This window comes from Cataglyphis hispanica, chromosome 3 (genome assembly GCF_021464435.1).
Source record: "Cataglyphis hispanica isolate Lineage 1 chromosome 3, ULB_Chis1_1.0, whole genome shotgun sequence".
NCBI classification, from domain to species: Eukaryota; Metazoa; Arthropoda; class Insecta; order Hymenoptera; family Formicidae; genus Cataglyphis; species Cataglyphis hispanica.
In genome coordinates this window covers 11,763,210-11,782,197 of record NC_065956.1, presented here as the reverse complement: position 1 = coordinate 11,782,197, position 18,988 = coordinate 11,763,210, and the positions used below count along the sequence as shown (strand labels likewise).

Sequence of the window (18,988 nt, the reverse complement as noted above, 5' to 3'; positions counted from 1 at the left end):
AATAAAGAGGAATCTTTACTTTCCGTACATCATCGACGAGCTAATCGAAAACCGATTCTCACGATTGCACGATCATGCATGTGTCTGTCATCTGTCGGAGAAAATCAGAGAATAAGCAGATACGATTTATTTAAGAGATTTCATTTAATATTTAATACACATAATATATATATATATATATATACAAAATTATATCAATTTGTGTAAAAACGTTATAAACGGAGTAGATAACAAAGAATTTATTAAATAAAAGTTTTATTTGATTGTGTAAAATTGCTTACAAATGCAGCTTTAAGTTTGAAGAATAATTGAAAAAATGCACATAATTTTATAATTTTATCTGCTTTTCTCTTTAATTTTCTCTTTCTATTTAACTACATATCATTCCGTCGACGTGTTCATTCCGCGCACTTTCCGATTTTCTCGCAAAAGCATCTCGCCTCTGAACTTTCCGTTGCGAATAGTCGGAATATTTGCGTCGACGCGCTCTATTCTCTATTTATTCATCGAAACGTCGTCATTTGGTACTCTCCACGAATCGGCTCTCGAAAATCATGCTCGCGGAAATATTGAAATCGTCCTGCTTCGCCCTTTTTTATCCCGAACATTTCGCGTGTTAGCCATTTTTAAGAAAGAATCTTTCGTTTTTATTTTTCTCGAAATTCACTCGAGTGCGAACGTCAATTTAGCAATGGGATAACGAAAAAGAGGGACGCAGGAAAGAGAAGGAATTGGAAGAAAAGCCGGAAGCCGAGGTGTCTTTCTTCTTTTCCTAGATCGCTCCGTTCCTCTGTCTCTTTATCTATCCCAATATCGCACTTCTCGCGACGATATTACTACTCTGCTCCACAATTCCCGGAACATTCCGCGTTCTCTAACAATTTTCATTCCATTTCATACCGCTTTCCTACGTCCTGTCCTTTTCTTTTCTGTTACCCAACCGGTCCGGTTCTTTCCTCCAATTTTACGCCGTGTCAGAATTCTTTTACTTGACTCGCGCTGTCGCGGTCGCGTCGGGAACGTGCGAAGAAAATTGATATTGCCGCCGGGAAAAAGTTTGCTTCTCTCGATGTAGAAGATTTTATTGCCTTTGCGACGTTTATTACATGTGAATTTCTCAGCGCAAATTGAATAACTTTTGACCACTCTCTTAACGAATGTACAAGCAACAACATTCTCCACGCGATTACAAATTGTGAGAATCGCAAAATACATGTAGATATGAAATCTAGAATTGCTCGAGTTTTATATCGCATTACTTTTACGATAAATTTTCTATAGAATGTCTAGAACCGTTAAACATTAAGAGCTTTCTACTTTCTCCGCGAACCCACGTTTACAAACCCATGTTTACAAACACACGTCGATAACTTATAGCTTAAAATATAAGAGAAAATTTGAGTCGTCATTTCCAAATTATGAAATGTCATTTATGTCAATATCATTATGTTGTTCTAGTTTCTGAGACACTTATACAAAAAGGCATAACTTAACTCACGCGAAATTATACTTATTTACCAATGACGACGATTTTGATGATGCATGCTATAAGCTTTTAATTAGCGCGCTTACAATTAACTTTATCGTGAACGTGTCATCCATTTGTAATTAGATATCGTATAACAAGAAAATGTAGCATCGAGCGATGAAGAAAGAGGCATAAATTTATATAAATGTACATATAAACTGCATTATATATTATTAAATATTACCTAATAGTATAAAAAAGTATTAATCTAAGAATCAAAGTTTTTAAAAGATTTCAGAAATTTAGAGATAAAAAGAAAATTAAAAATATATTAATTAAACGTAGATGCAATGTCTTTTTTATGGATGCAGTGAAAATTCATCGCGTGATGCTAACATTTTCCGTGAGATCGAATCTTTTAAACTTTCCGATTGTAATATCTGCATGCCACGTACATTATCTTCATCACTCGTTTACGATCGAAGCAAATGTCGAAAAAGCGCTGTTGTTTCTCACTTTTAGTTCTCTATTTTTCCTGTTCTCTCGATTTTTATCGTCTTTTCACGCGATCATTTACGTTATTCTAATCTACAACGACCATCCACGGGGCATGACAAATGAACACAACGTCACGTAGGGCTTTTCGTTTGAAGAAGCGAGAATGAAAACGAGTCTGTCAACAGGAAATCTTCATTAAATTCGTCGATTCGAGATTTTCGAAATACACAAAATTATTTCAACATAAATTACTGAATATACTGGAATATAAATGATCTGATTCGAGAGCAAAATGGAAAATCCATCTTCTATAAATATGCTATAAGAGAGAGCAAGATTAAACGCTTCTGCGATTGAAACGCCCTGTGACACTTCAACGGCATGAAAGAATCAGGAACAGCAGCAGGACATCAGGAAGAAAGCAGCCAAAACAGCTTCCTGACAACGCAAAAGACCAAAATGGATCCTTATGGAAAAATTCGAAGAGAAGATACACTGAAGACTGAAGACATGAGCGATAATCAAATAAGAAGCCATGAAAACGAGAGTAGTCGAAAGGTACGGCCTGCTTTCTTCAAAAACAAAAAAAAAACAAAAAACAAAAAAAAAAAAGAATGAAAAGAAAAGCAAATTGAAAAAAAGCGGAAATTGAGCGAATAACGAGTAACAGTGATGAGATAAACACGCAAGAATTACGCGAATCGCCTAGAATATATGTCATGTTCGAATGAAACGGACGAGAATCCGCTTGGACGCGCCTCTTTTCTCGATCTTGCGTCTCTTTATTTTATCTTAGCTTTCTGCTAAGAAATCTTCAGTCTTGATTAAATTAAATGCGAATTTTGAATTATATGCATAAAAATCATTTCGCAAAAAAAAATGAGGACTTTGTTTATTAAAAAGCTGAAATTAATGTATATTATTAGCTTAATTATCTTCAGAATGCATTATGTATCATGGATATATAAAATTGATCTGTCCGATTTCGAATGGAAATATTGAGCGGAGAAAAAGAGAGAGGCGCGTCACACGAGATCTCCGAATCACCCCCGACGAATCCTTAAGAAAAGATCTGAAAGTCTCGCCTGGTAGCTTTTAATCTTAGGGCTCTATATATCTGTCCAGTGATATAAAAGCATGAAGTATACAATAATTTACGTTACGTACAATAATTCCGTATAAATGACTTGCGAGAGTTCTCTGTCATATATAATGATTATTAACCTCTTCTTGGCAAACACTTTGGTCGCTTCATAGTCTCGCCGCCGGACCGGGTTGACCGCACTTGGACCGCACGAGGGAAAAAAAAAAGAAAAAAAAATACGATCCTCGTCATGTATAATTAAAATGTAGATTAATCGATTAATCCAATCCCGGCTCCGACGTCGTGTTATGCGCGCTTGTTCTGCGTGTTTGTCCTATCTATACGTATTTATACTGATCACTTACGCCACCAGCTCGATTAATCGGGGTTCCGTCGAGATTACTACGTCTCTCTTTACTTTAATATAATCCCGCCTCGTTTCTCCTGCCCGAGACCTCTCTCTCGGGTTTTACCACCGTCAGAACCGGATGCATCCGACGTCGTTAACCTCGGTTAACTACTAATACCACTACGCGACTCCCCTTCACGTCCACGAATATGACTATAGGGTGGACGGAAGTTGGCGAATCGCTTAGCGAGAATCGGTTAATCGAATTATCCGATCGGATTATCCGGTGTGCGCAACCGGTTTTACATGTTCCCTTTCCTCCCTCCTCTTTTATATATTCGCTTCCCCGTCGTCGATTAACCCCGCCTTTCGTATATACCTCATACGTATATATATACATACATTTTTATATATATATATATATATATAGATATTCTTTTTTTTTTTAAATTGTTACTATTACATATAATAATCACGGTAATGCGCCACATTCACTGGTTGATGACTGTCTCGTTGACATAAAGGCCCGTATCTTGCCTGTGGTTGTGCTTGGTTGTGGTTGGAGCGGTTTTGGGAGAGAATTTTTTACTTGCTTCTTTTTTAATATTATTATCTTTTTTAATTTGCACGTCTCATGTCGTGGCCTTGGCTTGCCTTCGTATGAGATTCACCTGTGAATATATCTATATATACATTACATATATATATATATATATATATATATATATATATATATATATATATATATCTATATATACCGATACGCATATAATATGCGTCTGCATGTATTATACGTACGCGAAAACATTCAGCAGCGTATACATGTACACGCGGACGCATATTTATTATATTGTAATTTCACACGTATGATAATCCGTCCTGGCAGTATCGTACGATTAACAAACATATGTGCACTCATAACGTATACATTACAAGCTGCGAAGTAGTTTGTGGAAGCGACTTTCAGTATCGTGTTTTCTTCCTATTTTTTTCCCCTATTTCTTCTTCTTGTTCATCTTTGTCTCTGTCTCTTCTTTTCTCTTTCTGTGTCTTTCTCGTGCATTGTTTCGTCCCTCTTTCACATGTATCGTTCAATGCAGGATGCATATTGCACAAGCTAACCGACGCGAGTATCATTACTAAACGATAAAAATAACAAGAACGAGAAGAGATGCGATAAGCACGAGAAAGCATGCTCTCAATTTTATTCCGTTTTCTTTTCTCTCTTTCGAGATACAATTTCTTTTTTCTATATTTTCTTCTCTGTTATTTTTCGTTAATTCTCTGTCAATACTTCACGTACGGGCTGCCATGGCGGCACAGTCTGTAATACTTATTACTCTTCTTACTATATTATTATTATTATTATTATTTTTTTTTTTTTGGAACTGTTTATTAATTGTCATTGATTAATGTTAATGGATCGTGGCACGGTGTGTTAGTTGGCGAGAGACATGACAAATAATTTTTTGAACGGGCGAAGGTTGCTGCATGCTCGAACAAATGCCGCCTTTGACTTAGTGGTAACTAATTAATTCTGGTATACACCGTCCTTTGTTTAATTAATCGTCAATCGTATCGGCCACGTCGCTCGCCATTTCTTTCCCTCGCGAGCGAACCCGATAATCGCGTGCATCAATATTCGTCTGCGCAATTTTTTTTTCAGCAAAATAACATCTCTCTAATTTCGTTCAAGTATAATAACGCGAATAATCGCACACGATATGAAAGAATCGTGCGAGTGTCGTCGTCGTCGTCGTCGTCGTCGTCGTCGATATTTCAGCAAGTACATACACAAGTATATAATATACAGAGTGCATCTGAACAGTCGCGCTCCTTCAAAATTTTTATATTATATTAGAGAGAGCTGCATAATATTTAAATAGTTTTTACATTAGAGAAAGAGAGAGATACAGTTATGTGAACACAATTACAAATATTAAAATAATAATTTTTTTATTATTGTAAGAGCCATATTGGCTAGAAGAAACAAGTATAAATTTTTTGAACTTTGAATTTTATTGGAAGTAGTTTTATTTTTAAATAATGCTAAGCTCGTACTTTACGAATAATTAAATTTTACATTAAATTTTTAAATTTATAAGTTTAAATTTATAAGTAGATTGAGGATATAAAACAATCTAAGTTTTAATTTTGCTAATCTTTTCCGTCAAAAATTATTGTATCTATTATATCGTCACAGCGGCTCTTTTTAATCACATCACATGTAGCGTTAAGAAAGGAGGGAGCGTTGTTCAGAAGCAATTCGATTGTATACACATAACGTTCGTCTTTTTTAATGATTGTTTAGCCTGGCATCCACTAATTAGTCGTCATTGCGTAGCCTTAATTAGTTACCGCTGAGCGTGCAAGCACCGCCAGAAGTTTTAGTAGTGGGCCGCAAGCGGGAGTGCGCTTTGTTTTGTGAAGTAAGAAATATGACGAGGAGATGTATGATATCATCGTCATCATCGCTCTCGAGAGAAAAAAAAAAATGAAAATTGTTTCGACTCGATCGATCGTATTTTCGGCTCTTATGAAGGGAAGGGGAGATCTTTTATTAATTGACTAAATTATTATTATCAAATGATCATATTTATTAGTTATCTAATAATGACGAGATTTTCTCTAACTTTCGTAGCTGTTAATTGACGTCGAAATGTTTCTTGCACCGTAATATCGCACGCGGCAACATTTTTTTGACAGGTGCAAAACGGTCGAGTGGTTCTGATACTTTGAGCTTTCACCTATTGCTCGATACGAAAACGAGACTATTTCCACAGTTAAATTTTATCGAATTGTTATTTTAGGTGATCGCCGGCAAGTCTTAACTATCTACATGGCTGTTTCTACAGCCTGCGATAAGAGCGTTGCTTACGATATTAAACTATCTTGAAAATATAATAATAAGATAGAAAGACATGAAAGGATTCTAATAAAATAAAATAGAAAATTTTATTGCACGTGAACCAGTTGTCATTTAATAAAAAGAGAGATAAATATATATTCTGCTAGATAATCCATAATCTTGTTTATTAGTTAGTTTAAAGATGTCTTTTTGTTAAACAAATTTTTAATTCATGGTAATTTTTGAAAATTGAATTTCACTTGTCGCGAATGATTAATTTACATTCGAGAAGAGCGCAGTTTGTGAAAATCATGATGTATAATTCCCCGAGTAAAAAACATTTAAAAGTTTTATCTTTGAAAACGTAATAGCTGTCTCGTCGCGATTAAAAATTTTCCGATCACAATTGTTCACAAAAATTATTGACAAAAGTAAAAGTCCTGAGCGTTGGTGAAAGCAATTTTACATAAATAGAATAATTTGAAACATCTCACGTCACGCGAACACGCAGCATCTAGTATCCGGTATGGGGAGCAAATTACGATGATCGCGTGTCCCGTAGATAGTGATTTTTTCCGAGATGTGAAAGTAGAAGAGAGCTCACATGTTTTACATATACATATATATATGTAAAATACACACACACACACACACACACATATATACGCACACTAATCTCTGCATCTCCTTTTTTGGCGTATTATTACTCACTTACACCATTTGCTCGGAAGTATCTTTGAATGGCTTTCGTTCGGAGACCGTTATTGTTATACTTCTGGAACGAATAATATCTTTTAGTGCATGGAATCGTATATCAAGCGAGTCGGCACACGAGTCGAGGCCGATTGATACCTTTTGCGATCAAGTCTATCTGTGTAGAGCAAGAAACACGTATATATTGTACCTATATTATTATTACCTTCGATCCGGGAGAGAATGCCTTTATTCATCGCTTCAGAAACTTTGGTTGTTTCCGCCGTCTCGCGCGGGGCAACAGTTTTTATTGCAACCCTGAGATATGACGAAGGAACTTTTTGACCCTCGGGAGAGAGAGAGAGAGAGAGAGAGAGAGAGAGAGAGAGAGAGAGACCCTTTGCCCGTGTATTGCCGGGTGCGACCTCGGATCGATAACGCGAGTGAGAAAGCGCACGGTAGATATCCGTACTCGAGGAATTGAAGCGGGCTTTCTTCTTAATCATCTCAAAATCAAAATTGCCGATCGAGATTCTCTAGTCACGTTGTCTAGTGAGATAATTAATATAGCTTTGATGTGATAGTATTAATAGTAATCGTGTATAACGCAGTAATAGTCAAGTCGATGCTAAATGTATTCTCGGCACGCGAAATGCATCTATTGTGATGGTATCCTTGTGTTTAATTCTATTTTTCATGACGTATATTGTTTCTACAAATCGAATATAAAATCGAGTGTAAAATTTGGCTCGAAAAATCGTAATCTAATTCTGCACATTCAACTTCATCTCGCGTGATGTAGAAACTTCTTATTTACATTCTGCGTTTTTAGTAAACGCTCCGTTCCCGTTCGAGACACCCCGTGTATCTCAGAGTCTGCCGTCCCCGTAGGAGAGGGGCGGGTGTAACGGGTGTCTCGAACACACCGAAGATTTGTCGTTCTTGTCGGGTCGCGGCAGCGTACAGTAGTATCTTTGTTTGCTGACGTCATTAGTCCCGTGAGCGTTGATTTGAATTCCAAGTAATTTGCCAAGAGAAGTACGTTATGTAAACGTCACACCTTAATCACTGTTGCTTTACTCGTTGGGTTATGCGACTGTGGTTCTAGTGCATTTGACTGACTTTTCAGCCTACCACGGGCTGTGTATTCACACCTGTTTCCGTGTATGTCTTACTTCTGTTTCTTTCACTCTCTATCATCTTCACTTTTTTATATCCCGCTTCTTCTTCTCCTACTCGACGTCAGCATCCGCATTTATTCCCCATTTTTTCCAATTCGACATCGACGTTCCCGAAAAAGATGTAAAATAACTTTTGTATACCTTGCCATATTTCGTAACTTGAAATTCGCGATTGAATTATTTACGACATGCTTAACGCGACATACGTTTTAATTTCCGCCGCTATTCTTCTTCCCAAGTTTAATAAACTTTGCGAGAAAAGTCATCACGCCGACGATATTTTTCGTTTTTAATCCGATAATGGTATTCATTATTCGTGAGAAAGGCAATGTACATGTACATAGCGATGTATTGAGTCAATGATTGATGTATAACGAGAATTTTTCTTTATCGGTTATCAAAATTCTATTTATTGAGATTCTGTGAAAAATATATTGTGAATTGCAATTTTGAGGTAACTTCAATATTTTAAAATGTTTCCAATTCTACATATCAGATATATTCGACTGAATTTAAATCAACTGCCCTGCAATATTACTTTTCGAAATTTTACGAAGCCTTTATTATTATTTTTAAATGAAAACGATAGAGATAGTTTTAAAAACAGTCACAATATTGAAGCTTTATAATTTCGCGATTAAAACGAGCATGCGAATCATCGCTCGGATTAAAACTCGAATGTTTTAATCTTCGAAACGACTTTCGATCTCGATTCCCCCTTGCTTTGTAAAGTTAATGCGACTTAATTACTCCTTAAGTACTCGTGATTTACGACTTGAACGCGCGACGTGGAAAAGGCCAGCGAGTCGATTCAATTGTTCGCCGCGCACGCGAGCAAACTGTCATTTTCAGGAACGTCGAATAATCTCAAGCACCGATTCCTCGCTTAATTCTATCCAGCATTCTATTACCTCGCATAATTTATGCGTCGTCTAAGATTAAGATTGAATCAAGATCTCGCCCTTTATTTTCTGCTTCTCCCTATGTATATATATATATATATATATATATATATATATATATATATATATATATTTATACATCTTTCTCTCCTTTGAAATCATCAGAATTGCAGAATTCAATGTAAGACCGAAGTAAGTCCGTAATTTGTATAAGGTACATTTAAATACGACTTTGTGTGTTTAAAGCGGATATTACAAATGACGAGATTTACCCTCATTTCCCACGTTGTGCGAATGCCTTCAATTTCTCACGTGCTGACGCAAAAATAGAATCCTTTTCGTCGCCTTTTAGCAGAGAGAAAATCAATCGAGCATCGCAAGACTCACAGCGACACCGTTTCCCTATATATATAAACGCGAATTAGAATACTCAATAAATATTTTCGGCCATCACAGTCATTTCTTAACTATTGTCGCCGATGATTCTCTCGCAAGGAGCAACTATAGTATAATCTCGCTCGGGAAATACATAGATAAACTCAGGCTCTTTTTTTCCCTTTCATTGTATCGATTAAGCATGTATCCCGAGCGAGGGAAAGAGTCTCGAGGTGCTGTGTAAATGTGCGAGAGAGAAAAAGGGAGAGAGGGGACGGTGAGAACGGACAGAGAAGGAGATGGAGAGAGAGAGAGAGAGAGAGAGAAAGGGAGAAAGATGGGGGGAGAGGGAGAGAGAGAGAGACGACACGCGGGAGAGACGTGGGTCCAGGGGTGGATGCTGGCAGCGGCATTTATTGATCGCTCGCAGCAACCCTGCCAGCAACCCTCCTCACCGCACCTCCTACCATCGTCGCCACCCTCTCACGCGCTGCGAGTCGACCCTCTCCTATTCTCCGCGCGCGCGTCACCGGCCGCGAAACGAAAGCCTCAAAGCTGCACGAGCCCCCCGTCCCCTCTCCTTCCTTTTCCCATTCCCACGAGGATTCAATCATATTAATTACTCACAGAACACCGCCGGCGACTCTTGGCGTATGCACGCAAGTGCGCCCGTTGATCCCCCGCAAAAGCCGAATTTCCGCGGATAGCTTTTCTCTTAACGCGTTCGCCTGCCTCGCGAATTGAGATAGAACATTACCCCGTTCAATTCGCGCGATATTAGACGTTACGTCCGAAAAATGACACGAGGCATGTTGATAATCAGGATAGAAAAAAGTGTCAGAAAATGCACCCTATTTTTCTAAAAATTAGAAGCGATTAAAAAAAAAAAATAAAAAAATAAATAAAAAAAAAACATAAAAAAAACGAGTTGCGGAATGAAATCAAATTAAATTTGAAATATTCGAAACAAATGTAGATTTTATGCAGGACAGCTTAGTGATCTCTCGAAAAACATCCCCTCTCCATTTTCCCTCCGGGTTACATCGGCGATACGATAAAATTCCATGCATAAATAACGTGTATGTAAATTCATTAAATACTTGACAGCTAGATGCATCGTCTGGAGTCTCGGGCACGGTGACTCATATTCTGTTGGACATGTCAAGAGAATTACGATATTGTACAGTAAATTTTCACAAATACACAAAATTAATAAGAAAATGAGTATACACATATAATAAAATATTATACAAATGACATTTATGTCATTTGATCAGTGAATACACTAGAAGCGCCGCTGTTGAGAGATATTAGAAATAATTCCGATAAGATCAGATGGTCTAGATGCGCGATAACAAAGTTTCACGACGTAATGTGATAAAAATTCCTTTTCTTCCAATATTTTCATTACTGAGTAATTGCATTGAAAATAACGCACGAGAAGTTACCGTGTAATAATTGAGTGCATTATGAAATGACAAAAATATTACTCTCGCATTTATCTCGCATAAAATTGGAAAATAAACTATTTTTTTGATCAACTTGTTAATAGAATTGCCTAATTATATTTTCGCTGTAACCGATTATTGTCACATCGTTATATATTGTTAATTTAGTTTATTATATTGCGCGTTTCATAAAAATTAGCTTAATATTAATTTTTCCGGTTGAATTAAGTTTTTAATTAAAATTTTTTAATGAGAGAATTAATCTTTTCCGCGAAGTCGTTTCTTACATTCGTTTAATTAAAGAAACGGTTCATTCAGAATTTATTCGTTTTATTCATTCAATATTAAGTTATCTGGCTCATCATATCTTGAACGGAATTAATTAACGAAGAAAGACGGAGAGGGGACATAATCAATTTATACGCAAATCTGTAAAGTTTGGTTTCGATTTTGCTCAGAGTTTTTCCTATTTTTAATATATACATCGTCACGTGTAAATTCTCGCGAAAACATGCATCAATTATAAAAACACGAAAAACTTTGCTTCTCATTACGTTAATAAAATATAAAAAGAATTATGCATAAAATATTCGATGCGATTAATATCATAAATTCTCGCAAATCTTGGAATTTAAGATTGATGAACGAGACAAATATCATAACTCGGAACATTACAAAGTTGTGCGGGGGAAGAGAGGAGGGGAGGGAAGGGGGTTTTTACGAGTAATTACTCTAAGAATTATTTAACATTCTAAGGATCTCGCAATTTAACGAACATACAATTTAGGAATTATAAAGTCTCGATAATTTTTTGATTCATGTACGCCTCGACCTACGCGTGTCCCACCTTTTCTCTCGCTTATAAATTTGATGTTCTGCATCTCTCAGTCGGTCCTTTCTCTCCGTCGTTTTAATTACATAAAATGCTCGCAGTTTAATGTGCCCTCTATTGCGCCTCTCAAGACACAATTATGTAAGCCTCTTCGGGAATTTATTCAACTACTTTTGTGAGAAGAGATGCATTGTCGATATTACATATATTCTGCGAACGAGTAATCGAAATAAAAATGGATATTTCATTTCTTTGCCGACTATAATTACTAATAGCAATATTTCGCGAATGACTTTTACAGTTATTTTTTATACTACAAAATAAAAGACATTGGTACGTTTCAATATTTTGTTATCGTTTTACATTTTAAATATTCTTGGTAACGATAATAATAGCATGATGCAAATCAATAGAATTATATACGGTTATCAAGTTTTTAGTTGGCATTTGACGGGAAAAAAGAGTGCATGTATGCACACGCGCGATACAAGAGTAGTGTATATAAAATTATATCGGAAATCAAATATGCAATTACGCATGAATAGCACTGTGTTGATTGGCAATAAATCAATGAGCAAATATCGTAATTAATATTTCGTTTGTACTGAAAGCTAAACATACAAAATTGTGGTCGTTTAGCAAATAAGCTAGCATGAAAAATGAACAATGCTTAACAATATAGCCGCGTGTATCAAACTGTTTTTCATCAACAACTCGAGAATTTACGATAATTCATTTCTGATTCCTCTTTCTATATATCCGATATTAAATATATACTCCAAATTTCTATTTATTAATCAAATTAATTTATCGAAAACTGATCTAAACTTTTTCTTAAATTTGTGTTATTATATGATACATATATTTTATCTGTAATATTAAAATAATATGAATGTATACAATTTACGATATGAAATATGATGCGAAATGATACTTTATTATTACTTAACGCAATAATGTAAAATATTTCGAATTTATATTCCGACATTTTGGTAATTTTCTTTTTTAGACTAATTCTTATTTAGGGATGCACATTTTCATAATCAGAAAATTATACAATATGAATTTTACAATGCGCCAATTATATTTAATATTCAATATTATTTTTCTAAATCGATCGAAGAGAATAATATTGCATAATCGAACAGAACAGTTAAAGGACTTTCGTCTTATTATCATAAAACGCTTCCAACAAAAGGGAAGCTTTAATATGAATTTTAAACAGAAATTATTGTTTGATTCATCAAATTAACAATTAGAAACGAATATATAATGAAATATTTAAAAAATCCTTATTTGAAAGCATCAAATTTTAACAAGATGCTTTCGAGACTTGATGAGAAGTGAAGACTTTACATAAGGTTTCTACGCCGCGATATTAATCCGTTTTCGATTTCCCGCGTTTGTATAATCCGCCAACTTACAACCGTAATCAAATCTCGCAGTTTTTTCTCTCCGGGTTTTTTTTTTTCTCCTCTCATCGATACGCCGTACGATTTAACGCTTTACAATAGTTCGAAACTTTCGAGAACGCAATAAATCTGGCCAGAACGTTCGCCTTAACGAGTCAGTTCGCGAGTCTTGCATAAAATTTCATCTTGTTCATCATGGTATGATTCTTTTTGCCCGATTATGTTTGTCAGATATCGGTTTATTTTCCCCTTTTTGCAAAATTGGCATTGCAATCGCGTTAACTATCATTAAAAAATTAAAATTGACGAATGTTAATGAACACATAGCATTAGTATTTTTTTCGCGCGATTTTCGCTCGTCGAGATAATATTTATCGCGCGCAATTTCTTTCTCATTATACATTACTTTAATAATGCAGTGACGCAGCAAGTAAATGTCCACGAACATTTTCCGATTGCCTAGCTCGCGCAATTGAGGCAATTTCGATAATGATGTTACTATTATACGATCTGCTAATTCTAATAATTACATTTAAAGAGGCCAATATCACGTTGAATTATATTCCGAACGATGCTCCGAGGGCACATAACTGCATAATATTCGATTTGCAAGGCACGCGCGCATACACACAACTCTCATGTTAATTACCATTTTTGTACCCATTTTCCCTGAACTTGCAATAATACCGAATGCTTTTATTTTCGAGTCTAGCAAAGAGTCTGCGGCAGAATTTGGACTCGAATTCCATTACTGAAACACAAGAAAATTGTACGATAATAATTATTTGCATGTATTCAATTTAGATTCAAATATGAATTATATAATATTTTTAAATAACGATAAACAATTATAAAAATTTATATCTTGCTGCCAAATTTTTGTCGATATTATAACGACATATACGATGTTATAATGTTTTTAAATTACAATTATTTTTAATTTTTCTGTATTATTTTGATATATTCAAAAGTAGATTGACAGGAAATTTTTAATAGGACTATGAAATATATATATATATATATATATATATATATATATATATATATCAGTTATGCGATTACTAAAATGATAGCTGCAACAAAATATAATGTTACCATCGTACGATAGAAAAAGAACTCGCTAACTGACACCAAGAATGCCATTATCCGCTCACGAATTATCAATAGAATAAGATACTCAATTTGCAATTATTAAACATATAAAACATCGTTTTATTGCGCAGAAGAGCGTTTCAATCCGTGAAATTAACAAGATTATCAGAAATAATCTGTTTGACTGAATCGTTTCTCTGCGCAACATAATTCATAGTCTTAATTGACAACAATATTTTGGAACCGTCTGTCTGAACCGTATAAATATCGCGCCAATTATTCACGGGAACGTTGAAATCGATACAATGGTTCTGACGTTCTCAAAATATTATTGTAATAAAACTAGCTTTCATGATTTATGAAAAGACGTTCTCCACGAGAGCTTCAGGATTTCGAGATTTTAATCCACTCCATCAAGAAAACGGCAGCTGCCACTACGTCACAATATAGTAACAATTGAATTGAAATTATTGAGAGAGGAATTCTCTTTCTTTATTTCATATCACGCGAAATTGTTTTTTTTTTTAAATTATATTTATTTCAAGCAACATTTACGATATTCACGTTGTTGTTGATTAACGTTATTAAGTTGATTATGAACTATCTTGCTAACTTAATTGCCAATCGACGCGTAATGCAGCTTTCGAAAGTTTCTCGAGCGAGGAGTGGATTAAGACCTGGTCGTGCCCGTCATTGCGATTGCGACGGGAGTGACACGACGCACTAACAATCTATGACAAAAACAGGATACAGGTTGCCGGCCATGCCGTGGAGCTGGCTAGGAGCAGCGGCGCCATCGGCAGCTGCAGCTGCAGCAGTCGCCGCGGCCGCGGTGACTCCATCGCCTGCAGCTGCACCGCTCGTCCTCGCACCAAGGGCGGCAGCGAGACGGAGGTACTTATTGAGCAAAGATCCTTATCACACGCGCAACACTGAGATATACATATATATCGTATATAATAATGCATAAACGATATCATAACGAGCACGAACACCTAAAGCTAAAATTCTGTGCCCTCCTCTTTTCCTCCACCGCTCTAACAACTCCTTTGTTACGTTTCTTATGCGCGTTTCTTCGCGAAAAAGAAGGACGCATTTGGACACAAAATCGGTGACGCGAACAATTGGAAATATCTCACGTCGTAGTTAAAATGCGATTGAGTTCTTTGTACACTTTCCAAGAATGCTCGAAAAACTTTTTCTTGATAAAAGCAACGCTGGGAAAAGACGCTGAAAGCTTCTTTATCGTCGCGCGCGATGGTATAAATTGCTTAAAAATCTGACCTAATGTCTAAGTGCGCATATCCTCTCCCCCCCGTGCCCCTTCTATTATCGTTCGGAAACCGCGCGATCGTGTGCGAGCTCTTCTCGCTTCAGCGTAATTAGGTCGATTGCATCGAGCTTGGCAAAAATTCTCGACCCGAGATAATCTTTGTGAGATCTTTGCGTTCGGCTTTGCATTGCGCGCGGTTTGCGCGGAGAGAAAGTCCTTTTCGCGGCCGATGCCAGACGACGAGTAATCCGCGAAGTGTAGTTTGAGATTTTTCTCTAGTAGAAACTCGTATTCTCGTACGTTTTATGAATTAGCCTGAGTATTTCTTGCTCTCGTTTATTTTGTTTAAAATTTGGATATCTTACTATAGAACTCTAATAAGAGTATTACTTGCAATATGACATTAATGACAGGAATTAAATAATGATAACAATGATTCTAATTTAATTGTAATTAAAGTATATGATTATATTATTACGTCTATTAATTTGTTATTTTTTATAGTATTACACGTGCGAAGAAACTTATATCGATTGATTGTCATCCTCGAAGTGCATCAACGCGAATTAATCACGCGCGACTTAATTGGTCGATGTTTCATTTTTAATCGGAATATTTTCCCCCAGAGAGAGAGAGAGAGGGGGGAGGGGGAGAGGGAGAGATGGATGGATTTCATTATGCGATATCATTACGGGATGGCGAGTCGCGAATTATCCGCAATTTATTTAAGCAAGATCAGAGTAATCTATACAGTAATAGGCGTTTTCAATTCGCGTCGGTTAATTCATTACGCGTAAATACACTGTATAACAGTATTTTACGCGTGTTATCCTTATTCGTATTGCGTATGATATGTAAAGTATTATATTTTGCTTTTAGCGTTCGGAATTTGCTCTATCTTTCTCATTCTATTTCTGAAAAACCGCCGCATAAATTTAATATCGAGCGCGTGTCTAACAAACGACTATTTTCCGCATTTTCCTTTTCTCTCTCTCTCTCTCCCCTCCCTCCCTCCTTCACCTCCCTCTCCCTCCTTCGTGTTTATTGTCTCTTCTACTACTCGATAATTGTTGTTGCCACGCATCTCTTCTCGATGTACTCGTGATTGGCAGTGTAACATACAGAGTTGAAAGAAACCCCTTGAATATTCACTTGTGCACGAACCACAATTATCATCACCCGAATGCCCTGCCATAGTTGTTGCATTGATGCTAGTCGGACAAACACGATATACTATTTCTTTTCTCCCCACCCTCTTCTTTTATATAATGCATATATGTATATATCGTTTCTCCTTTTAGGGGTACGCATATATGTCGATGTTTTTCGCCTATTAGTCCGATCGACTACTTACAATTAGAGAGAAATCCTCGTTTCGGGCGATGCTCGATCTGTGGCCTGTGGAAATAATCGCATGGATTTCTAGCAATTATTTATCACAAATTTAGGAGAGTGAATTTATTGAAATACGTGATAAGATTGTGGTAACATATTATTAATTCTTGACTACATAATAATATTCCTATAAATCGCGAAAATATATTTTAATGCCAAATTATTTTTAGAAAATTTATTCGTAAATTCACATTTTCCTTTTTTTATATATATATATATTGTATAAAAATTCAGTATTTACGATCATGCGTGAAACAAAATAGCCGCAATATACGAGATGAAAACGATTGGAACGATTCGAACAAAGTGGATGAAGGGTTAATATTTAATTCGAAGGTTCATTGGTTTCCGATTAAACTTGCACATCCGCGACATGGTCATTTATATATGCGATGATCGTGCATGGAATTTATAACGCGCGTATTCGACGAATTTTTTTTATCACGACATTTTGTAACCGGCTAGGCGAAACGCGAGCAACGTATGATTTCGATTAAGTGGCAGGCGGGCCGATTAAAACTGGTCAACAATGTTTTCATTGTTCGCGGATATAATATCACTGTTCTTTGCCGGGCGCGTTATTCGTTGGACCATAATTTGCATAAATTTGAATTTCCTCCGAGCCGGAACGGCGTGTCGGGCGATCTGCCACCGCGTGCGCAGTCGATTAATTAATGGCTGTTAATTGGCATGTTACGCGCACTCGTAAAATTCGGCCGAAGACAGCAGGTCATTCAGCATGGTTGGCTTTTAAATTCGTATCCGGGCGGTCAATCGTTGCGTGTGTTGCGCATTCGCGAAATGTCAGAGCGTACGAACTATAACTTTTTTAATATATTATGTACTGTTTTTGAGCAAAAGAGATTTGGGAAACGATTGCTCTTTTTAGTTTCAATTGATTTGAAAAGCAATATTCTTAAGTAAATTGAGATACAAAAGTGAGTACTTTTAATATTTCTTTCTTATTTAATTAAAGAATTTTGTCAAGTTTTTGTCAAAGTTTTATAAGCGCGATATCTCTTTTAATAATCTGTTTTAAAAACGTGAAGTTTCAGAAGAAATAAATGTAAATAACCAGTGAAATTTTAGATAATGTGATTATTATTAATATAAGTATATCTATATGTTAGAGAGCAAGTGTGTTGATTACATTTCTGTGCCACAGATCATGCAAGCCTTAACAAAGTGTTTATGATGCGGTTAAAATACCGTCTCTTCCCTTGCTCCTCCACAAATTCCTCACACTCTTCTTTTTGGAATGTGCCTGCTACTTATGCATCACGCTCTCTTTTTTCTTGATCCGCCTTTAGATAACCGGCAATCGAACCGACCATTAACCTTCCGTCGTTGATCGTTAACTTTTGTTTGGTTTGCGCTAACATCACGCGCGTTACTTGCACAGTTGATAGTTGTCTGTTAAGGATGCTGTTGATGTTATGCTCGTGTAATTGAATTTACTAGTTTAACAACAGTGCATATATCTATTATATTTTGCATCAGCATAAACCTTATAATCCAGCACTTTGAAGAGATATAAATTAATAATTACTTTTAGATTATTTTATTAATTTATTATAATTATAGAAAAGTGTAAAAAATAATAATATAGTAAAATAATAGTTTTATATAAAAATAAAAATATATACGCGGACACAAAATATTTTAAATGAAAAATCTTATTTCCTATTATTAGTTATTTGATATATAATTCATTTATATTTAAAAAAGAATATTTGTCAAAATATACAATGAAAAAATAATATAAAATCTCAAGATTTATAATGAATAATATAAAAGTCTCTCTTTTTTAATCATAAGAAATTGCAAATGAAATGTCCATTCTTTTAACAGACGGCGCGTATCGTTCTCTTCAAAGTGAAGATTATTTAAGGCGAATTATCTATATAAATGATAAAGCACTTGTTTAATTGCTCTATCGGCAGCTGATCCGAAAGATGAGATGACTCCGTGCTGATGAAAAGGTAGGCAGAATCGACAGTTTTTTATTACTCCATCTTGGACTAGTCGAGGATAAAAAGAATTCTTTCCGTCGTTAAGGTTGTTTTTCCTACTTTTTTTTTTTTTTATTGAATCTGTCGATAACTCAACGTCATTTGTCGTTTCTGTTAGTATACCGG

General features: G+C 35.7%; 1 protein-coding gene across 9 annotated transcripts in view; it reads left to right on the top strand.

Moving 5' to 3' along the window:
* Positions 1 to 18,988, top strand: part of LOC126859263 (RNA binding protein fox-1 homolog 2) — a 250,378-nt gene that overhangs the window by 208,979 nt on the left and 22,411 nt on the right. For 4 of the 9 annotated variants that reach the window (XM_050610366.1, XM_050610361.1, XM_050610360.1 and 1 more), the window contains one exon: positions 14,929 to 15,076. The exons of the other annotated variants lie outside the window; for them this stretch is intronic. In XM_050610366.1, the coding sequence (XP_050466323.1) occupies positions 14,929 to 15,076 (148 nt within the window). The remainder of the gene's footprint in view (positions 1 to 14,928; positions 15,077 to 18,988) is intronic. 9 annotated transcript variants of the gene reach the window in all.